General features: G+C 42.1%; 1 protein-coding gene across 1 annotated transcript; it reads right to left on the bottom strand.

Annotated features, from left to right (window-relative positions):
* Positions 1 to 336: 336 nt before the first annotated feature.
* Positions 337 to 17868, bottom strand: oafa (OAF homolog a (Drosophila)). Its single transcript, XM_085184481.1, has 4 exons — positions 17094 to 17868; positions 3112 to 3246; positions 2846 to 3026; positions 337 to 2056 (listed from the first exon to the last, which is right to left on the bottom strand). Exons 1-4 carry the CDS (start codon positions 17322 to 17324, stop codon positions 1782 to 1784), a joined length of 822 nt encoding a protein of 273 aa, XP_085040607.1. The 5' UTR covers positions 17325 to 17868; the 3' UTR covers positions 337 to 1781.
* Between the last annotated feature and the right edge of the window lie 6343 nt (positions 17869 to 24211).

The raw sequence follows: 24211 nt of genomic DNA, 5'->3' as shown, positions 1-24211 counted from the left end.
AATATACCACAAATAACTTCCAAGCTGTCCATGCAGTGCAAAGAAGGACTTTATTAAAACAATTGATGTAAAACAGCTCTTAAAAATTGTACATAACCAAATTGCTTCATTTTTTCCTTACGGCAGCTTTTTTTAATTACAACATATTAAAATCTCTTTCATAGAAAAAAAAATATGTTTAACAATGTAATCTACAATTACATAGCAAAGACATCAGTAAAATGTTAAGGCACTTGATCACCAGAGAAGGCCACAAATAGGTGTGTTTCACTCATTTGGTTCTTCAGTTAGCAGGACATACCAGCACACTAAAAACTCTTTTTTCCCTCTTTTCCCCCCCCCCTTTTTTGCGCTATGGCAGTAAAAAGGCTGAAGTTATTGAGGAAAAGCAGTCTTTTCTTTAACCTAGTACTATAAAGAACAGACAGACAAGTTAAATTTGGTCCCACAAATTTAAGAAGTGCTTCTTGAATTACACGTAAATTATCGGGGGGCAGATATGAGATGCGTAAATTATAGCAGGCAAAGCCGGAAACCAAGAACCAGAATTCTGGCAGTGCACATAAAAGTCTAAAAATGCTGGTTAACCAGAAGATGGCAGTGTAGATCATTAAAGCGCCCGTTGCTTGAATGGATCCTCACATTGGGGAGGAAAAACAAAACAAAAAAAACACCACCATACTGAAGAGCTTGTGTCCAGAAACTGAAACTTTAAACGGCTCCTTTCACAGCATTTCTTTGACTTTGGTTTGACACTTTTTAAACAGACTGAGAGGGGTGCGAGTTGTGGGCAGGAGGTGTCCCCATGGGTAATGACAGGGCAACTCGGGATAAATCTTCACTATTAAATAGGATAATATGCCTGTTTTTCTACACCGTCTATACAAGAATGAAAACAGGCAGCATATAAGGAAAACAGGATATGGATGAGAAACAACAGCCAAGAGGTTAACCTGAAATCTGTTTGAATACTTTGTGTTACTGAGGATCAGTGGTTTAACATGAACTTCAGAAACTGTTTTAATGCCTACAGGGAAGCAAACAGATGAGGTTATTATATTAAAAATATTTTTTTTAATGATAGCCCTCCATAATTTCACTTTGCAACCAAAATAAATAAAGATAGCATTGGAGAGGTTTTGTTTTTTCTTTGTAAGCATGCTTACATGGTAAAAAACAGCATTTAGCTGGTAATAAACTGTTTTCACAGAACTTTATAAGACAGATAATTCCAACATTCAAATTTTCCTTCACCAGGATGGAAGAATTTGTTTGTCTACCTCCTTTTGACTGAGAGTGGGACAGTGTTGTTCCTCTGCCGATGTATGACTGTCCACCTTTGTGCATACCATAGCTTGTTTGAGAGGTTTTGTTTAATTTGCCCCACTCACTTTCCCCAAAAAGGCACAAAAGTGACAGCTTCTTGGCAAAAGAAAAAAAAAATGTATATATATATATAAATGTATATATATCACGTTAAGGCTGACAGCAAGAGGTCATTTTCACCCCAGAAACATTAGTGAAAAATTAGTGACTTTGCTGCATCTCCCTTAAAAGCTTTTGGTCTCATCTGGAACCTGAATTTATTTCTACTTCAACGTTAATGTCTGGATGTCGGCCCTCCCCACCTGACACAGCTTCACTTCACATGATATAAACCAAGGTCCAGTGTTGCTGTGGTTACTTTGAATAGCATGGGTGGAGAAGCATTGGCTGGGCTGGCAAAAAAGAAAAAAGAAAAAAAGAAGTCTTCTCGTTTCTTAAACATCCACAACAAAACTCTAGGTCTCCTCGTCCCAGAGGCAGAGCTGTTTTTGGGGAACATAGTACGTGAAATGGTATCCTTTGCTGCAGCTCTTGATGCCACACTTGTAGGTGGAGCCCTTGCCTGTTGCGTCCCGGCTGCGGCAGTACTTCAGCAGACACGGGTACCACTCCAGCCGCAGGGTGTACGTGCAGAGACATGGCTGCCACAAGTCTTTAGTAGCATGACAGGCCTGAAAGCTGGGTAGCTCTGTTGCTTGGGGCAGAACCTCAAATATGGAGCCGTCCACTCCTGTAACACAAACAAATAGGGAAGCATGTGGCAGTTAAAAACAAAAAGCAAGCAGTCGCGCGTCTGCGCCGATCGCTCCCTTTTCTGATTCCGCTCAATTAAATGCGGCTGTGATCTAGAGAGCGCAAACAAAGTGGCATAAAACAGGCGAGATGCTGCAGTGAAAGGGCAGCTTTGTTATGCTAAGGAGACGCTACGATAGGTCCCTGTGCAGATAACGGCGCAGAGCGCTCGGTGAACCGTGACCATCAACATTGTTTTCTTAATAACAAAGCTGTCAGCTGACAATAGTGCTGTCGTATGAATTCTCCTCAGCTCAGCTCGAATAATTTGGATTTCGCTGCTATAAAGAATCTGCATCTCGCTGCAAACTGCTTTTTTGAAAACAAATGGTTAAATAATGGGCTGAACGTCTCCGATAAACAAAATTAATCTGCATGCACACACATGCTGTTTCACCCTATTTCATAGTGTGCAAGAAGGCAGTTTGGAGAGCAAAGAGCGAAAGAGGAGAGGAACCAAGATAACATGCACAGTCACACAGTCTTATCATTGAAACCCCACAAGATAATACTTTAAGTGATATCACTAGAATTAAGTGGAAAGAGGAGTCTTGAAGAGAGAAACAGGGAAGATAGTGTTGAGGAGATTAGGAGAATCAGTTCAGAGACGTATGCAGAATTAGAGAGACAATCAGGAGAGGAGAAAGAAAAGGGGGGGGGGGGTACAAAAACACCACCAGAGTTTATGTGAGGTTCAATAATAAACAAAAATCAGATGGCCGCTGACCTTTTTCCAGCCAGTATTTCACATCTGCCTCACTGGTGTAGATGGCCTCGCGAGCCTCGCTACACATGTTGTGGATGTGGGCGCTGAGGTGCCAGGCCCGACTTAGATTGACCGCTGCGCTCATAGTCAGCTGCTCCAGGCCTCTCCGCTCCTCTGCCAAACGAATGGCCTGGGGATTTTTCTGGGAAAGACGTAATATCCTCAGATTCTCCACAGCATATAATCAGCTGAAAAATCTCCATAGCACAATCTCCACCGTGTCATACCTGCCTGAGACGGGCCATGGACTCGCTGGGGATGATCTCATTGCGGTTGAGGCGGGAAACGAAGCACAGGGCTTGGTACTGGTTCTGCCCTCGTTCCAGCTCGCCCAGGATCAGCGCTCGGAATATTTTCACATCCTGAAAAAGCCAAAGGGATGAGAAATGAAAAGGCTGAACAGATGACTCTCGGAAAGTATCGGGAATAGTAGTCGAGGCGAGGTTACGATAAGTTGTTGTTTATATGAGGAGAATCATCCAAATTAGAACAGATGCTGTTTCCAGTACGGTACTTAAAGCAGTTCAAAGATGTCCAAACAGCTGTCTACTCAAAGAAACAAAGGGTTTATATTCACCTCACCCATAAAGGCTCACATGACAACTTGTTGATACTTTTTGTCTGTAGACCTGTGCAATGAGGCTCCTATAATACTGTGGTATTCTGCTGTGTCAAATTAAAGCTTTCCAGCCTGTTTCTTGTCAGACCTACTAGAATTTCTCACATGCCAGAAATGTCAGACTCATTTTAGCGTGCTGTTTAAAGTAGAACTATACTAGCAGCAAAATGCCAATAGTGAGAATTTTCTCTCTCTCACACACACACGCATACGCACACACACACACACACACACACAAATAAAAACAAAGACGTGCTGCTGTTGGCAAATGCGCGAGCGATCTGGCACCAAACCAAAAGGCCATAAAGAGTTTGGTGAGGGGCAAGGCAAAGCATGATGGGAAGCTTCGACAGTGTGGAGAGCAGAGCAGTAGACCTGTCCTCCTATTCATTAGAACCCCACTCCAAACCCCCTCCTCTTGGCTTCAGCTCCAACACAGACACACACAGTCCTAAATACCCCTCCTCCGCTTTTCACACACCCGTCTGAAGCAAACAGGCAGCTGAGGAGTAACAGTTTGAAGGCTTTCACTCCCTGAGCAGGAGGAACTCTGGAATAGATAAACAGCTCCGAGATAACCCCACTGAGTTCTTCTTAAGCTCTTCCACTTCCTGTATGGAGAAGAGTACACCCTGGCAAGAAGGCAATGCATTCTGCTCACAAGTGTTTACGCTCTACAGTCCTTTACAGACTGCTTGGATCTTCACTCCAACAGCCACTTTTGTCTGTGAAAAGAGACACTGGCAAGGGTACAATAGCAGCACGGGTATTACACAAGGCAATCCTGTTTGACCCCTGGAAAGAAAATTACTAAGCAAATATTGATTATATAGCTTTATGAGCTGGTACTCAGAGGAACACAGAAAGGAGCCAGTGGAAAATATATGCCTCAGCTTTTTCCTGCAGACACAAAACAATAAGATAATGTCAATGAGCGGAGGAAGAGATATCACAGCGAAAAGAGTGAGTACAATGCCTACAGCGAGAAGGACAAGAGGGCCATTTGCCCCAGAATGCAGGAGTAAGCAGAGGCCATGACTTCAAGACCTCCCATGCTGCAGACACATAGTGCTACGCTGGGACACCGGGTGGGGAGAAGAGAGGGAGGGAGGGACAGAAAGAAGAGGAAGGTATTCGTGTCAGCCACATGGATTTGCCCCAGGGCTCCCTGGGTAATTACAGAGCAGCATGGCAGTTCCACTAGCTCTGCTTCTCTGGAAGCGACTCAACAGCAAAGCGAAGACACTGATCCCCTCCTGTTGTGTCATTATGTCTCGTGATTAATGATTGTCTAATTTCTACTCTGCGTCTAGGCCAAAAGGGCAAAGGTAGTTTAACAGTGCTTACTGTGGCAACGATTTTTATTGATGCAATTTTGTATCAAAATAACATCATCTGCACACCATGGAAAGTCTTACGGGCACAGTTTGACAGTTTGAGCACTGACAGCAATCTTCTCTCGAAGAGGTTGGGAGAAAAAAAAAAACACAACCTCAAGACTGTTATGTACGTATAAAAATGCAACAAGCAGTCAAGTGGCATATTTAGGATCATATTTTAGCAGTTTCAGAAAGAATCTTTAAGAACAAAAAAGCACTACCAGAGTAAGTGAGCATTATGGGATCAATTATTTAAAAGACCAGTGTTGGGACTAACGCGTTATTAAGTAACGCGTTACAGTAACTACGTTATTATTGTGGTAACGAGCACGGTAACTAGTTATTATGCCAAAATCAGGAACGCGTTAGTCGTTACTGGGATTTAGATAGGGTCGTTACTCGTTACTTCGTGTGGTGGCATCGCGGAGCTTCCACAGATTCAGTAACATTAGCAAGTGGTGGAAGCAGCAGGTGGATGAGAGAAAGGGGACGCAGAAGGAAAAGAGACCCGAGGCGGCCGCCGGTCCAAGTGTGAACTGAACTTCAGGTAAGAAGTTATGACCTGCAGTCTATCTGGGTCAGATATAAACCAAGTTTAGGTGGAGTTTATTTTCGTTATTCTGACTTTTTCCGTACTGCGTACTAGCTAGCATGACGGAGTTTCTATACAGCTGGGTGGGTGCTATGATGTTAATGATGTTGAACTTTATTTTGTTCATAAGTTATTAGAGTTGCCAACCGTCCCGTCTGGTATTCAGAGAAAATATTACGCGTTTCTTATTGAGGTGAAAAGGAACAGTTTGTCCCGGACTTTAGCTACAATGAAAAAGACACAAAGCTGGATTTATTCTGTGTGTTTGCTGCACAGCTGCCTCTTCTTCTCTCATTCTCTCCCCCTCCCTCTCCTGTTTCTACTTCAATCATGAAAACTGATCAATGATCAGCTGATCGGCTTTTCTCTCTTGTTTGTTTATCGCCCACTTTGCGCCAGAAAGAGGAAACCAGCCGATGTCGCGTTAAACAACAGCAGCACGTTTAAGCTTGATCAGCTGTTGTTAGCATTTATTTAATATTAATTTCTAGTATCAGCTGATGTTTGCTGGAGCCACAGCTGTAAAGCTGCTGGTCATGATGTCGGTTTGGTTATCTGGTGAGAGGGAAACATGAAGATGAAACCAGGAGATGTCCTTACTGAATCATCAGAGCTGAACAGGTGATGGAGAAACAGGTTTACCTTTTAGGTGACATGAATGAGTTGAAGGGAAGTTATGAACTGTTTCTGAGAGACAAATAACACCAGGATCCTTTTTAGGTAGCTGACAGCTGGTAACTGTGCAGGGGCGGGTCTAGCAAAGTTTTGCCAGGGGGGCCAAGTAGGGCATTAAAAGGGAGAGGGGGACACAAAGAAATACTTTTCTTTCTTATTCTCATTTAAAATGTCTAGCTTTTAAAAAATAATTATCTGAGTCTTACAACAAAGGATTGATAGATTGATGCATATATACCATCAAACAGTGAACATCATTGTCACAACAGCGTTTGTTTTCATTCAAAGGCTTTATGATTTTTCCTATAATGGCGGCCAGTCTCTAGTCAAAACGCCCGGGCCGATTTTTTGTCCCAGTCCAGCTCTGTATGCAGCTCATCTGCAGTCTGGTGTTACCTACATCTTCCTATTCAGAAGGCAGAATTTCTGAGTTCTGAGTACAATCAAAGCACCACGACTGCAGTTTTTGTGTTGGATGTAAAAGGCGCACATGACGCTGTGACGTAGGCTAGAATCATGGCAGCAGTCAATGACGGTCCAGGCGTGGGATTTTTCTCGTGGAAATATGCACATTATCTTTTCCTTTCTATTGGTAGGTGGCACAGTGCACTTGTGGCAAGTAAGCAAGCTAGAAGACTGGCAAAGTTATGGAAGCAACACATTAACAAGAGAATTCTGAGTAAAACCAAAGTTACTTTCCCTAGTAACTAGTTACTTTGAAAGTAATGAGTAACTTGAAGTAACTGAGTTACTTTTGATAGAAGTAACTAGTAATGTAACTAAGTTACTATTTTAAAGTAACTTACCCAACACTGTAAAAGACCACAGAAGAACTGAGGATGAAGAAGGGAAGCTGCTAATGAAAGTACCACACAAGCTATCGGGCAGTCATGGTGTTGAAAAATTGGGAGCACAGATTGGGAGCTGTGGCAAGTCGACAGGGTAAAATATTACAGGGGTAACAACCAGTGCCATAATGAGACATAACAATGGGAAAGGAGTAAACAAACAATAATTATGAAATACCAAAAGGTATGTGTTTTACTGCCTAGTTTTATTGTTTTGGCTACGTTTTTGGACTTTTGCTACCTAATTAGGAAGCAAACAGGCAGCGATCAGGTTCCAGAAAATAATTTCCCCAGAAGCAACTTCTGGCTACACGTAGCTAGAATTAGCATTGGATCAGTTCTGACCTAAGACATGTCAAGCTATGCAGAGCAAATGAGAAGGCCAGGATGGCAGGAAAATCCCCTTAATTAAAGAAAAATAACAAAAAACAAAACATACAACCCCCCCCCCCCCCCCCCCCACCAAAAAAACAACCCTCCTCCTGGAGATTAAATGCTTCACTTCTGAAGAGCTCCTGAAATGATTTGAAGCCATGCCAAGGACAGAGCAAAGCTGCACAACAAACAATGCACGCTCATGATGTATTACAGACTATTCTAGGATGTGGCAGCATTATGCTTCAGGAAAACTCCAAAAAAATAGATGTGAGAGTTTGTGTGCACCGCACCCACCATTCAAACTACAGAAAATTACTCTAGTACTGGCATTTTGCCAGTAGACTACCTGGCTGGTTGTACTTAAGAGTTTACAGTAGTCTATAGATTTCCATTTATCCGTGTTACACAATTTGAGTAAAAATATAGAAATTAAAAAATTAAATAAAAAACCCTGAAGATCAGAAGTTGAATATAAAACCATGCCTGCGACTAGGGATGGGTACCGGTGTCCGGTGCCATGATGGCACCGGTTCTGACATAAACGGTAGTAACCAGACCGAAAAGCAGCGCACATTTCGGTGCTTTATTTCGGTGCTTTTTTTTCCTAAGCTGTGATACACTTTAGATTCTAGCCAATCATTTTACGTTTCCGAGGATAGTAGGCAGGTCCAGGTGCGTACGTTCTTTTAGAGCAGAGCTACAGATTAAAATGCCCAAGGCGAAGCGATCAAAAGTCTGGCTGTACTTCACAGCAAAATATGCAAACTCAGCAGCCTGCAACAAGTGCTTTAAGCTGATACTGCGACACTGTCAAAGGAGGTAACACCTCAAATCCGATGAAACACCTGGCGACGCATAGCGGGTTTTTTTAAAGCCCAGAAATGCGCCGTATTTGATAGCTTGCTGCGAGACCTCACACCGTGCACATCTACTGCGGGTGTGGTGCCTGTTATCGGACCCGGAGCCCTGCTAGTGTAGCAGAAATGATGACGGATGATGATGGCAGCAGCAGCCGTTCTTCTCTGTGTGAGTAGCTTCATGTTGTTCGTGTGTAATTTACGTTGAGTAGGCTAACCACGTTATTAAATTAATGCATGTAAGGTGAACTAGCAAACACCGTCGTAGTTACATGCGGCTGTCTTCTTGTTTGATGGCAGATACTCCCTTCACCCTGGCCAAAAAGGCTAAAATGACCAAAGAAAACGTGGAAAACAGTTAAACATGAGAGGTTTTTGGATAAAGTTTGTGTTTTTTCCATTGATTAAGCACTGCTTCCAGCCAAGAGTGATACCATATATGCCCCACAGCTGCAGAAAAGGCTAACATTGTTATCTTTTTACAAAAAAACAGCTAAACATGAGAGGTTTTTGGACCAATTTTGTGTTCTCCATTCTTTAAGCACCGGTTTGAGCACCAGCACCGTTTCAAAAGTACCGGTTTGGCACCGGTATCGGATAAAACCTAAACGATACCCATCCCTACCTGCGACTATCAACCAAAGAGATTCTTTCACCTGCATACCTGCTTTAGAGGAACTTTTTCATTGCACAAAGAACCGCTCCAGCTGGTCTGTGGATTCAAAAGGACACTTTCTTGCTATGACCTGCACGGTGCTAACCATTGCCCCTCATAAATATATATTTGTCTTAGCATTTTAGTGTTTAGAGGATATAACTTGTCCATAAGTGTATAACGGCTGGCCCTCCCTCAACCTGGTTCTACTGGAGGTTTCTTCTTGTTAGAAGGGAGTTTTTCCTCCCCACTGTCACCAAAGTGTTTGCTAATTGGGAGCCATCTGATTGTTGGGGTTTTCCGCTTTACTCTACATATTTGTAGCAACTTTACTTTACAATTTAAAGCGCCTTGAGGTGACTGTTGTGATTTGCTGCTATATGAAAAACTGAACTGCATTGAATTGAACTTTTACAGGTTCTGGATGGTGACATTTCTTTTATCTTTATCTTCTGACAGGCCAAGATGTTTTGTGGTCTTCATATTCAGCTGGCAGCATTGGTATATTTTGTGCGCAGTCATGTAGTGAGAGTAGTTAAAATTTAATTACGACCTTTGAATGGCAACACCAAACCAGTGCTGAGGACATGTCAACTCAGGTCATGCTCGAGTAAAATTTCACTGACATTCTGACAGCAGAGTAAAATAGTTATATCATCTTTGCTGCCCGCCAGAAAAAAACACCACCGTTTGGGATGTGTGCAGACACACTCCAAAGCGTGATAAAGAAAAGACAACAAAGGAGTGAAACGTGAAGTGATTAAAGTAAGGTTTACACCTGTTGTTATGATGACAGGCAATATCACTAGGAGAGAGTGCGCACTCGTCTGACTGATCAAACAACAGCTATCTCTTTTTACAATCTCCCAAGTGGGAAGGTGTTTTTAAAGTCGCCGAATTATGCAAACAGAGGACTGACAGAAGATCAAACAAATATGAGACGGGGAGGAAAAGCGCTTCTGTGGTCACAGTATGGGGTAATCCCTTCCTGTTGTAACAAAACCTGCTTCATTCGTGTGATGGATTATAGAGAAAGATTTCGTCAGTTCCTGATAAAATACACCACACTGCCAAAAAGTAGACAAAATAATTGCCTGGGATGCATATGGCAAGAAAAACAGTAATGCTGGAATCGAGTAGACTTGCTAGAGCTTGAAAAAGCACCCCTTAATTTCAAAATACTCCCTAAAGAGGAGGTGCCCACATTTGGAAAATGAGTCACCCCCCCTTAAAGAGTGTTTACACCTAGAAAAAAAATTATAGTAATAATTTTCTGACCAACATTACAGAAAATAACCACCTTCGGACATTACGGATTAAAAAGGCAACCTTATTCCCATCTTTAAAAAGACTGGCGATACCATAATCAAAGGGCAGCGTATCCTTGAGTTTTTTTTACTCTAGCAGAGCAGCGTAAATGTCAGCGTGGCTATAAATAATCCGCACAAGTGCGAATTCCTTAACATTGCTTGCTTACACATAGGACTTAGTCCATTTGCAGACAAACTACCACTGGCCAACAGCCAAACAAGTCTGTATTCATGCAACATGACTGGTGGGTCAAACGAAGACCTGTTAATCAGGAGAGAGGGTGGGGGCTCGTTTCATTGGTGGTTACCTTTGGTGGGTCAGATTATTTAAGAAGTGCACAAAAGCCCATTCAGACACTCAAAGGGTGCCATTTACAGTGAACATTCTCAGACACTGTAACCCAGCAAGACAAACTCCGTCTCCTTGCAGAGTATATACCTGGTTTACGGGCTGTTAAAATAGGAGCCCAGCAATGAAAAGCAGTCCAAACGCTCATGGGAACATTGCACCTGCACTTGCAAGAGATATATGCATCTCGGTTTGAGTGCCATTCTGGCTGAACCGATTCACACTCGATGCAAGGATGGATATTCACGCACAAGTGCACCCACACACACGCACACAAACACTACAGCAGTATGTGTTCCCTGTGCAGGGGGTTCTTCCTGTTTTCAAATCCCCCCTAAGACCCTGTCTGTTGATAAGGCTGATGGCTGGCTGTGGAGGACTGCTGGTAAGCCACGCTCTGATGAGTCATTTGGGATCACTGTGGGTCTGTGTGGATATTTGCCTGACATAGGACCAAAAAGTTTATGTAATACTTAAAAAAAAAAAAGAACAAATAAGATTAAAGTCAAGCTTGTATACTAACAAAAGTAAAAAAGGGCAATGTAATCTTTACATAAAATTCAGCACCGTGCAGCCTTCCAGTTTATTCGCTTGTCTCGAGTGATGAAACCTTGTATTTACTTTTAAAATCCCAAACCTACGTAAATGGCTCCGACTGCCTTTTGAAAACACGTATGGATTTAAAATGTTTGGTGACGGGACAGGGTATTTGCTTTAGTGTGTGAGGGAAGCCATTCAAAGAAGCAAAAAAAAGCACAGGTTTTTGGCAGGGATTAAAGATCATTTTGGGAGACGGAGGGAGAGACGCACACAGACAAAAGGAACGGGAGAAAAGCCACTGAGCTAAGACATGCTTTGAGCTGAAGTTAATTACAGACGCCCCAAAGGCAGGAATGTGGAGCCACATTTAGGTCTGGTCACACCTGGCTGTCCAAAGAGCTAACCAATTAGTAAACACTGGCAATGAATGGACAATCAAAACACTGGAAGCCATGAAAAGAAAGGTTTTCCTGTTGGCTATTCTCCTGACAACAATGCAAAAGGAACTTACCTTTCCCAGTGCATGAGGGGTTAATGTTTAGGTGTTACACATGAGTACAAAAATACAATCGAAACTATTTTTAAAAGACTAACTCTGCACAGCCCACAACATCATTTTATTCATTCATGCAGAATCTGGATACAATTAAGTAGACACACAAACTGTTTATGGGGGACTCTGCATTCAGGAAATGAGAAGGAGGCAAACAGCGAGTGCTAACAGGGAAGGAAATGAGGCAGACAGATGAGGCATAAACAATAGAGATGGCCACAGTCCCATTCAGCCTCCAACTGTTGTTGCACATCTTTCATATCCGGTTTCAGGAACCACAAAAATAATGGTATTATTCAAACTATACATATTGATAATAGGTTTTATGTAACAACATATTATTTATGAGCCTTTTTCATAAAAAACAGAATCTGTTTTATGACAGGAAAGGTGACACGACATCAGATTGTTGACAAGGAAAAGGGTGTTGTAATGCCTTCCCAGGTGTGGACCCCTATGACTTAACTGCCTGAACTATCACTGACCTAAAAATAAAATAAGTAAGTCCAAAGCTTGCCAAGTGGCGCTACCCAAACGGACACAGCCATGAATTTGACAAAAATAATATTTCAGGAGACAGAAAGATCTGGCACGCTTCAATTCTTTGTCAGTGTCATTGCCAATCTTCTTCATCTTAAACCATCTGTAGTTAGACAGAAATTACAACTATGTACATAGCAAGCCACAACTGCTGTCTTCATGTCCGTCAAAGGCTGCTACCACAGCACTGTGCAGTCCCTGTCCTGATCAGTGAGAAAAAATTTTTAAAAAGCTAGATGATAGTCATCTCTCTGCTCTGGTCTCTTTCCCTGGAAGCAGAGACTGTGAAAATGGGAAGCTCTTTATCAGCAGTATTAAATGTGAACATCTGGCCTTCTGGCGAGAGGAGGAGGGGAAAAGGATAAAGACACCAACAGGCGCAAAGGGGCCACCAGAGGCCAAAGGGGGATCATGAGGAGACTCGAATGGCAACAACAAGACCACAGAAGAAGCTTGTTTTGATTTTTAGGATTTTGAGCTAGCAGGGAAAATTATGGCCATGGGTAAAACAAACAAACAAAAAAAAAGTTCATTTTTAAATACTTCAAAGTTAGCTGAACTCTTCCTCCAGCACAGAGTAACCTTACAAGATCTTAATGTATTAAAATCAAAAGTAAGCGTTCAAGAATGCCACCTCAGAGATTTAAGACAAGAAAGCAGAACTAGGCAGTAGCTTCTCTGAACAGAGTCATTTTCCCACGCAAAAAACATACAAAAGGAAAGCAGAGTAGGAGGCGAGGTCTTCAAAGTTCATCCCTTGAGTAAACAATTTGCCACATGGATTTCTGTGACTCACAGATTGCTCACAGTCACCATTTGGGGTGTGAAAACCGGTGTGCCTTATAACGTACTGAACGTACCTGAAGCAACAACAACACTTCCTGGAACAGGTGACACTCACCCATAAAAAGGACTTTACAAGTTTGTACAAGTGACAAAGAGGGATGGTGTTTCAAGGTTGAGTAAGAGGCAAGGTGTGGCAGCCAAAAGTAAAGAAAAAAAAAGGTTGCAACTGTACTGTACTAATGTGAAGTACCTGTAACATGGGAAAAAAACCCACAACAGGCAGTTGCGACTCTTGGCAAACCTCTGCGTTAACAAGAAAAAGAACAAAGTGGACTGTCATCAGGCCTCCCACGCAGAAAAAAAAAGAAAAGAAAAAGAGTTTGTCTGACAGATAATGCAGTTAAACAATTCTAATGGCTCATACAGCATACGAAGGCTCGAACAGAACTCGGAATGAGCACCTGCCTAACTGGGTCACACTCTGCAACCCAATGGGAGGACACACAGAAAAGCTAACCAACCTAACTCCCCACCCTCAACTTTCCTTCTGTGTTTGACACAGCACATGAGGGTGTGTGGGAAAAAAAATCCATTCTTACAGCAAGCTTATTTCTGGGCGTGTGCATAAAGCCTCTGTGCTTTGAAGACCATCACAATGAGCTGAGCTGACGGTAACGCAGGCCTCCGCAGTGAAAGCTGATCCAGTTTGCAAGGTTCAGGGGAAAAAAAAAAAGAAAACGGACACTGACGTGCTCATCAGTGCCATCATTCACAAGATCCTGACCCAGTTAACGGGATGGTGTAAGGTGCAGATGATCATCCCCCATCAAAAAACTCTGAACCTCAAATAGTAGTAATAGTAGTAGTAGTAGAAATAGCAGTTTCTTTGTTCTCCCACACCCCTATTTTCAAAATTGTTCCAATAACTGAGGTTTTGGTGAGAACAGCAAACTCCTAAAGCTTTGTCACCCAAAGTAGTAAAAACGCTAGCGTGAGTGGAAGCCTTCTAACTGATGGTATCAGCTGTTTATTCCTACTATCTCAAACTATGCAGTTCTAGTTTTAAAGTGCAGAAAGAAAAGAAAAAGATCCTCTGAGCTTTAACGACCATATTAGGTGGCTAAAGGGGTGACAGGAGACTGTCTGCATTTTGTTTCAGATGCTTTTAAATCACTTTTGACTTTTCTTGCTGGTTAAGATTAGGCATTAAAAAAACAAACCCATAGTTAAGAGAACAAGAGGGATTGCGGTTGGGTTGAAACATGCCACCCGACATTGCACTTAAAGGGCAAAGGAATCCTTTACAAGCATTCACATGCAGTCGCTTAAGAGTGACAAACTTGCTACATTATATACAGCAATGCACTTGCTACTGGTCGCCTAACATTAAATTGTAACTGCAGTGCGCCCCACGGTGTACTTCTAATAAGAGTCCCAAGCCCTGATAAGCATGGAGGTTTGCGTCAAGAAGGAATCGAATCAAACATCTAGGAATAAAAGAAGACCCAAAAAGTCTATAAATCGAAATAGGCCCCGAAATTTAAAACCCTGAAATCGTATCCAGATAATAAAAAGGCTTTACAGTTGCAGGCCAAGGTGCCTGTAACTGTAGATGTACGATGATGTGCACCACTGCATCCCAGATCCCCGTGAAGTCGTTCACATTCCTGCATTGATGGACAGAAAAGACAAGACACACAAAACACCAAATCTGGAAAGACCCAAAACAAGCCCTGAAAGATGAGGGTCATTTCCCTCGCATTGACCTTAAGACAACGGTTTATGTTAAGCTCAGGGTACTAGCCTGTGTTGAACCATAAATTGCAGAATTTAATGGGGGGGAAAGGGGGGGGATACCAAATTGGCAGCTACCTTCTCTATTCAGAGCGACATCTGTGCTGAGATTTGTCTCACAGTGGGGAAAAAAGAAAATCCGCAGATCGACGTGAAACATTTCATCAGGATATTTCTGAGCTGCAGACAGATTGCTGCAATTTTACATAATTTAGAGTCGATTCAGCTGCAAATACTTCATGGAGACCCCAGATGGGAATGAAAAGCTCCTTTACTGCACGCTGAAAAAAGAAAAGAGTGTAACCTTCAAATGCAATTACAGAATAAGTGGCAGATAATCAACTCCATCCAACCCCATAACGCCTGTGCTTCATAAAAAGCGAACCGCACTATCATAAATCTGTTGCTTTGAAGTGAACAGACAGCGGTATCCACATGTTGAGATTCAGTCAACATGACACAGAGGTGTCATGAGCAAGCTAAAACCACCTTTTCATCTTTTCCATATGCTTACAGACCATCAGAGAACCTTCCTGAAATCGCTGCACGGCTCATACACTGTGATTCATTGCTGGGATAAGGTTGACTAAACTTCCCTCTCACATTCAGCAGACCACTTCACCAGTGTCTAATGGCTATAACATGTACCATCACATTTTGCCACGTATTCACAAAGCAGCAAATAGTAATGAGGCTGCTGTCCCGTGACTACATTTCAGTTCTTTTTTTAAATCTCAGTGAACGAGACTTGCTCTTCAAAATGTGACATTATCTATCGAGCCATCCATATTTTTTGTGTCTCATCATTAGAACTCAGTGTTTAACATCCCTCTTAAAACACTCCACTTCCCACAGGCGCTCGTCTGAACTATATATATTCATGGCAGCTGGAAGTGACAGCTCATCCAACTTTCCATAAATCTTGGGAGATACTGCACAAGACTTGAATGAAAACCACATGCAGAAGAAACAAGGCGGGGGCAGGAGATGGGGGGGTGAGACAGAAAGAGGGGAGAGGTAGGGGGGAGCAGCAAGAGGCTGACCTACAACTGTACAGATAAATCAGGCAGCGGAAAAGTAAAGCGATGTAAGAGGTTCAAATAAACCAAACCATATGTGCAGATGTGATGTGCGCTGGCGTGTGTGCACGCGTGACGGGATACAGCAACCCTGCACGGTCAGGAAAAGGGCTCCCTGCTCTCAGATCACTGTACGTCTCTTTCTGTGGGTGTCACCAGCGATTGGGGGGGTGACGGCCTCTTCTCTTTCAACTCTAAATTAGCTGTTTTGGTTAGTGAACCAGACGTGCAGATCAAAAAGGTCAGACATGCCCACTTAATCCTGGTAAATCTCCCCCTTCACATCTCGCCAGCCTGTCAGCTTCTGTGTGACAGCAACCATCACAGACACATGCCTTTGCTCTGTGCAGCCCCTCCACCACACACGCCCCTCTTATGCAAAGCAGTTGTTTTTTTATTTTGCAAGACTGACAATTTCACCAGTCTTTGGATAGCCATTGACAAAAGCAAAACAGTATCATCTTTCCAAAATGTTACAACTGGTTGGCGTTGGACACTCGAGCTGTTTGTCTACATTTTAGAAGAATGCTAAATATGGCCACTTATGATCAGCTCTGAACGGGACCCTTGAGCTGCAGGGATTTCGAAGGCCATTAAGGGTCTTGGGGGCGTCACATCTAAGGAGCAGCAGCTGTCTTGACCTCGGTGAAACTCAGCTGTGATGGAAAGGGATGAATGAAACTATACTTCAGCTTAAATGTGGGCTACAGTAACTGCTCAGATTTTTCCCTTTAAAAAAAAAAAAGGCTTTAGGTGTGATTTTGTTTAAGATTCAGATCTGTGATCCTGAATTAAAATTTAACAATGTAGCTTGAACCAAGAAGCCATTGTTGCGGATTTCAACACCTAAGGGATACACAGATTTGGGGCTAATTGGGGGTTCTGATTATATGAACGGTGCAGATCCTTGATCAGTTTTTTGGGGGGTTGTAGGGGTGGATGGGTGTATTACCAAAGCAAGGGGGTGGAGGGGCAAAGCAGTAGTGCCTTTTAGTTAGATTTGGACTGACTTTAAGGATTAGTGACAAGACACAATTTCTTATTTTTAAGTGGGGACTTCCTATAGTGACTTCCAGGACCACCGAGGGAGTGTTATGAGTCTGCAAGTATAAAATGGCAAGCATGAAATTAAGTTCTTTGTTAATTAGCTCTGATTCTGGAGGGGGAAATTGCAGCTATTCAATAGCCTAAAATCCAAATGAGCCAGGGGGAAGTATCCGCCTCATGTTCAGCGATAAGCAGGACAACCTCTTACCCGTTTGAAGTCCACCACAAAAGTGATGAGCGTCCCATCTCCCTGCTTGAACTCGAGTGATATCGAGTCTTTCTCGCTGTCCGCCTCCAAAACCTCCTCGGTCACCAGTCCGTCAGAGAGCCGGACTCGGACCCGCAGCTCTGCAGCGAGTCCCACAGCCACGAGCAGCACAAGGGCGCAGAAACGAGTCAGTATCCGACCTGGAGCCGCGGAGATGCAACTCGCAAACATCCCCGAAGACGCAAAACCGTACCCGAGAGAGCAAAAAATCGAGGCGAAATCCAGAGGTCTCCGCTCATATCCCAGCTGTGTTCTTCTCTTGTGCCGTGTTGTCTCGTCAAGTCTTTTCCTTCATGATCAAAGTTTGGTGGGTCACTCTTGCATGCGGTCCCCACGCCGTGCGTCAGTACTTTCCACAATTACGGGCACATTCATAGGAATCAGGCGACAAACACACGTCCTCACTGCAATCTCTCCCTTTCACTTCTGGGACCAGTTCCCTTCCATTGAAAGTGTGTCGCTCCGGTGTTGTTGATAAGATCATGCGCACTTCAGCTCCCTCCCGCACCACAGTCAAGAGTCCGATGATTGCACGCTGCTTCTCACTCTGCTTTGTGTTGATGTTCACGTCTTCTCTCTCTCTCTCTTTTCTTACCTCCTTCTGACTCTCACTCAGTCCCGTCACTTCCTATCCGTCGGTATCCCGCTGCTCGCCTGGCCTCCAAACTTTCTGCGGCGTGTGAGTGAAAGAGCGCACTGATGGTAGTAAACTCTTAAAGCCATACCACCCTCAGAAAAGTCTGCCCATCCCCCTAAAGGCCTCATGTGATCCTCCTGCACTCCACAGCGAATGGGCTAATAATACCCCCCTCCTCCACCCCAGCAATTATTAAAAAAAGGTGTTTGTAGGGGGATTTGTAAACCACAGCTCCGTGCGTGTTGCTCACGGCATGTAGGGATGAATAAAATGCACGAGCAAACTACACCGTGCAGCTGGCGGTGATCGTAAAGCAAACAATAACCAAGCAGGTAAAAATGTTGGAGTCATAGAAGATATTATCTTAAGTTTAAAAGCCCTGTGATGTGAGTAAATAGGATCCGTGCGGATGTGCTATCTTATGGAGGTAATATTGGATTAAATGCGCCAAAACAGGGATGTCAAACATAAGGCCAGGGGGCCAAAATCGGTCAGCCAAAGATTTCAAACTGGTCCGCTGAGCAGCTTTGGAAACTGTGAAGGAGCATGTAAATTGTTGGTTTTAAACTGTATTTTCACAAGTTTTTGCAGCCTCTCCTACTGATAAAGACTTCACCTTAATGGCCTCTCCATGGCCATTCATACAGCACCAAAGTAAAAAAGCGGTAGTTTGTGTTTTTTTCCTTCACTACGTTTTTTTAAATCTTCTGTAGAAATTTGATTTTACCAAAGTAAGGAAAATCAATCAATCAGTCAATAAAGGAAATAAAGGACATATTCTGTCAGCTGACAGAAATGTTTTCGTTTTACACTCACTGGACCTTGTGCAGAATCAGAACTTTTTCTGTTACTTTACACATTTATTTCTTACAATTTATGGCCAAAGACTCACTCTGACAGACTTCTTTCATTTACTACAGCAGTGTTTCATTATGATGTAGAAAAACCGAGACACACCGTTGAAATTTCACTTCATTTATTTTTAATTAAAGTATCCTGGGGAGTACATTTGTAGTTAAAGTTGTTAACAGCTAGCTCTGTGATCCACAGTGCAAAATGAGTTTGACATCCCTGCTCTAAAACATCTTTGAAAAGTATCCCCAAGAATGAGGAAAACAGATATTTTGTTGTCAGTCTCCAATTTTTATGTAACTTCCGTAGAATATAAATTTTAGTTCTTGCATGAATCCATCGCAATACACAGGATAAGCACTATGGTTATAGTTTTTCCAGCTCACTTTCTTGTATTTCAGGTGTTTATGCAGCCGCCTAATCTCCCTGAGACATTTGTATTTATGTATTTATGACTCCAGTGGCTCTAGCATCTAAAATAAATCTGAAGATAATCACTGCCTTTGATGACAACATATAGTTGAGTCACAGGTTTCAGTTGCAGGGGAAAAAAGACAGTCACTCCTTTATTCTTATTATGTGTTTTTTCATTTTACAGTGCCCTCGAGAGAAAGCTTGACAAACCCGAGGTGAGAGCTGACAAACAGATAAAAGCCGCCTATCTGAAGCAAGATCGCAGCTCCACATGAAATGGTAGATTACCACTCTGTGTGTGTGTGTGTGTGTGTGTGTGTGTGTTGCAGATGGAAGTTTGACAGCCATGCAGTAATTTTCATATCTCCATTGGCTGCTGCACTGCATTAGGGTGGGCTAGGCCCCGGTTTGGTGACCCCAAACGTGGCAGCACACTAAAGCTGCTGTGACCAAGAGATGGTCGCTCCAGTGAGGAGGAAAACAAACAGAGAAGCCATTAAGCAGAGCAAACATTGTTAAGTTTGCCTGGAGAGACCAAACTGGGCCCTGGGCCCTCATAGAGTCGAGGACGGAAGGTCAGGCAAACACACCCCTTTGTGATGGAGGTTAGTTCTCGAGTCTTCTCCTGCTACATCTTAGTTAGAGCGTCCAAACACATGCTAGCTTAAGCTAATGGAAAGCAATGGGATGTAGGGATTGCCCGACTACACTGTTAGCAAACATGTAAAGCTTCCTCCACCCTTCTTACTTAATAATTAAGAGGAAAAGTAATTCTGGGGTTTTGTTCAAAAATCATGTGCTTGCACGTCATATTTGCACACACACATACGCACACGCAGTTGTTCAAAGTACAATAAAGCTTTGAGGTTAAAGCTAGAGCAGAGGCAGACAAACACGACTGTGTACAGAGAGTGTTTATGATTAACCAGCAATTTCGTTGCCCCGTGATAATTCACTGTCACAGCGAGCAGTTTACGGTTAATTACATGAGCACTGTTCCTGTCATGCAACAACTGAGAGGAGAGCTACTTTTGTTTGGTTAATTTACTGTAAAGGGAAGAGATAAACGAAAGTGAAAAGCACTTGAAAAAATGGGATTGGACTTATATGTGTGCATTACACTTACGCATCTTAAAACAATGTTTACCTCACATGTCTTGATGTTCGTTTGTGCAAGTCTACATGCACACCTCGTAACGTGCATGTAGGAAAAAGCATGTGCATGTAACGTGCATGTGTGTGCTTTTTTCTTTCCAGCAACAGAGCCGTGGAGTTTCACGCAATCTTGATATCTCGCCTCAATAAGTGAAAAACAGATCACAAATGAATCAAAATATGTACAATAAGGAATAATAAGGAATAAGGAAACCTCTGATTTAGTAAGCTGCGCTGAGCCGTAAAATGTAGAATCATAAATAACCACCAACGCTGCCTCTTCCGCCTTTCCACTCTTTGATGAGCTCCAGTTGTGCTTATTTGTAAGGTATTCAGCTTTGACCCAAGGTGCTAATACTGCACTCCAGTCGTGCGTGTGTGCATTTATGTGTTTGCACGTGCATGAACTTGCACAAAGTTGGCTTGAAATGGTGGCATTTGATGAGGGATTTGCCACCCAGACTGCACCTTTAACCAAAACAGCAATTTTTGCCTCTAAACTGAGCATAACAAGAGGGCCGATCCTTCTGCAACTGATTAGATTTGTCATTTTAATAAATGTATTGGCTTAGAATAGAAGTTTATTACTCATGTGAATCCCTTGTCTTTTATAGTAAAGGTTAAAAACACTCCTGGTGGACTCTTTTTTATAATTGTTGGTTGATTACCATGCAGGTTTGCAGTTATGCCCCTAATAGCACAATATTTATGGCTCGCTCAACCAAAGGATTCAGAGGTAATCAGAAAGCCTCCCAGACCAACAAGCTGGTGATGTTTCCCCTCTGTAGTGCAGCAGAATGAGGACAGCCGGTGGGGGAGAGCCAAGCTCTGTGGTTGATCTCTACTTGATCTCTCCCCGAGACAGATGCCAGAAGTGTTTGTGCGTATGCATGTGTGTTTGTGTTCATGAGAGTGTGTTGTATTTGCACAAGGATTGCAGGAGCTGAAGCTGCTTCCCAGTCCTCTGATGATATTTTCATAGTTTTGCTTCCCTTCTTCTCTCTTTCCCCTCTCCCTCGCTCACTGCTTTGTGTGTTGGAGGAGCAACCAGTCGCACGGCGAGCTCTGTGCTGTAGGCTGGCTGAAGATATCTCCTTACACATGTGGGGCTCTGGGGCCACAGTAACCCTTTTTGGAGCACAGGCATGCATGGAGGAACAGAGAGAAGAGAAGAGAAGAGCTGGATAATGGTGGGGAGACATGTAACTAAAGGCAAGCAGAGCGGAGCTTTATATATAACACATTTTATACACAAGGGAAATTTAATGAGCTCTATGTAAAAAAGAAAAGAAGAAAGGGAAAAGAAGAAGAGAAATTATGCTAATAATAGTGATGGTAGCTGGCAACAAATTCATAAATAGATGTATTCAGTTACAAAGAATCTGCATCACATGTTGTGGTCTCAAGGTTTGGTTATGCTTTTTGGATTCTTCTTATTTTGAGTTCTTGATCTCATTTTTAGTTGAATGACTTTCAGTTTATGTGACATTGTTTAGTTTTTGGTTGATGTTTGGATAAAATTTCCCTGGCTATCCCAATTTCTCTGGCTACGCATGTCTTCCGTTCCTCATATTGAACCTCTCAGTTCCTTAAAATGCATCTGGAGGAGAGAAGAGAGAGGAGGCTTGCCAGAGGAGCTATAATCGAGGATGCGCAGGTGTATTCTTTAGAGGTTTTAAAAATTCATTGTATAAAAAGGAGCAGCACAAAGCTTAAATATATCCTGTGCGAGAGGAGGACAACAACATGTCCTTTTTATGTTGTATGATGATCAAATCTATTGCCTTCTCTGTTTTGATGTGGGTAACACATTGCAAGTTTGATTATTTATCTATTTATTCAAATATACACGTATTCGATTAGAGTCTGTCGCAACATCAAGTATTCAGAAATAGCAGAAAATAGTAGAACTTCCTAGATCGTATTAATTTAGTCATTTTTCACCAAGTAGGTTATGTTTTTGGCAAGCTCAACTTAATAATATACTGGTTAAAACTGATTAAAAATACTTATAACTTTGAAACCATGATTGTTAGTGTGATGTGTATCGGTAACATATAGAAAATACCATATTAAATACAATGTGACATTTGACCTCTGACCTCTCCTTCAAGACCAACAGATTAATCTTAAAAAGTGACAATGATGCTACATAGAGCTGTGACTATAATTCCTACTGTCATCGATTGAATTGACAACATATAGGGATATAGGAAATGATATATATGGATTCAAAATCTCACATTGCTTTGTAATGACTTTGTTATGTACATCACAGAAAAATAATTTATGATGCAGTCGACTCAAAGCGAGGAAGCCTGGACTCCTCTGTCTTTGTATTGCTTCCTTGTTTTGTCCACTCATAACTTAAAAACCAGAGGTGCTGTGGACAGGATGTGTAATTTGGGAAATGAGAAATGGGGTGTGTCTGTATTCCCTCTGTCTCGTTTATGTGTTTGTGCGTCTATGTGTATCTTTATTTTGGTAATTACTTTTCTTTGTGTCTCTTGGGCTGTTATTTGCTTCTTTTTTTTTGCCTTCCCCTGATTGTTACCACCTGCTTTTAATTGTTTCCTCCTGCGTGCTGCCCTCACCTGTGTCCTGTTCCCCAGTCAGTGTGCTGTGTACGTACAGTCCTGTTTGCCAGTCTGTCCGCTGCGGTATTTGAATCTGTCTTCACTTCTGAGTTTCTGGTTTCAGTTTACTCTCCTTGTTTGGATTTTTGTTTCCAGCTTGAAAAAAAAAGTTTATATTTTGTTTTTGAGCCTTTGTGACACTAAGTCTGCCATTGTTGCCAGTCATATGCTCAAGTATTGTAGGAGAAATTTGTGGTGCTTGTGTTTTAATTTTCCATTTCATAATGATAATTACTTCTGCTTTACTGATATACTATTTCGGATGTTTTACTGCGTCATATTAGATCAAACACCAGTATCAACTATTGCATACTGGTAGTCATTTTAGGGAGTCTTGAAACTTGTGTATGCCATGTATGTGTGTATTTTTTATGTGTTTATTTCTTGATGCTGGTAGAACTATATGTGTTCCTACCAGATTTTTCCAGGTTTCATGCAGACACATGCTGGTGTTTGAAGGATAATGGGGGAATCTCGAAACAGTGAAATAGTAAAACACACAAGAGTGATCATATACCCTGTATATAAAGAAATTAGGTCATAAAGAGGTCAGAGGGTGCTTTGACGCAGGCGCAAAAAACCTGCAGTTTGTATGAAAATAAACAAAATTAGACTCTATTTATTCTGAGATTAAACTGACTGAGATTAAAAAAGATCATAAGAGGGGCTGGAGGGCCATAAGATTATAAAGGCACCTGACCTGCCATTTCAGTGAGTGTGGGAAACACACATGAAAGTCCCATACACATTGTTTTATATGTACAAACCAGTTTGCAATAAGCAAGTACTATCAATAATTATAAATGTAGTTATAAGGATTTTAAACAACAATTTAAATCACAGTGAAGACAGTGTTTAATGGGTGTAATAATTATACGTGGTCATATAATAAATTCCAACTGCTCCACAATGTTCGTGCCATTTTCACTTTCAACAAACTGTATTTAAATCTTTGTCCCTGTTATGTTTTCATGTCTTCCAAAAAAAGAGTGTTATAAAACCTAAAAAAAATCCACTCTCACTGCTGCCTGAAACATTAGTTAAGGATTAATCTTCCATTTATCAATGTCAGCCTTCTTGGCCGAAGCATGAAGCATAAGGGTTCAGCGACATGCTACTTAAAAACACTTCACACTTGGTGAAGAAGAGAGAGTTTGTTAGTAAGTTAATTTGCACAGACATTAGTTGATTTAATTATGTGAGTACATTTAATGTTACATAATCTTGAGTACATAAATGTTTGGATGGTGTTTAATTCTGCATTATTTAGCATTACACATTCACACCGGTATCCAGATGTTCCCGTGTCATCATCAGCAGGGGCCCATAACCCATGCCTTACTGAGAAGGATATTACACCCTTG

Source organism: Neolamprologus multifasciatus, chromosome 14 (assembly GCF_963576455.1).
Source record: "Neolamprologus multifasciatus chromosome 14, fNeoMul1.2, whole genome shotgun sequence".
In the NCBI taxonomy this organism is placed as follows: Eukaryota; Metazoa; Chordata; class Actinopteri; order Cichliformes; family Cichlidae; genus Neolamprologus; species Neolamprologus multifasciatus.
This window is presented reverse-complemented; position numbering and strand designations above follow the sequence as displayed.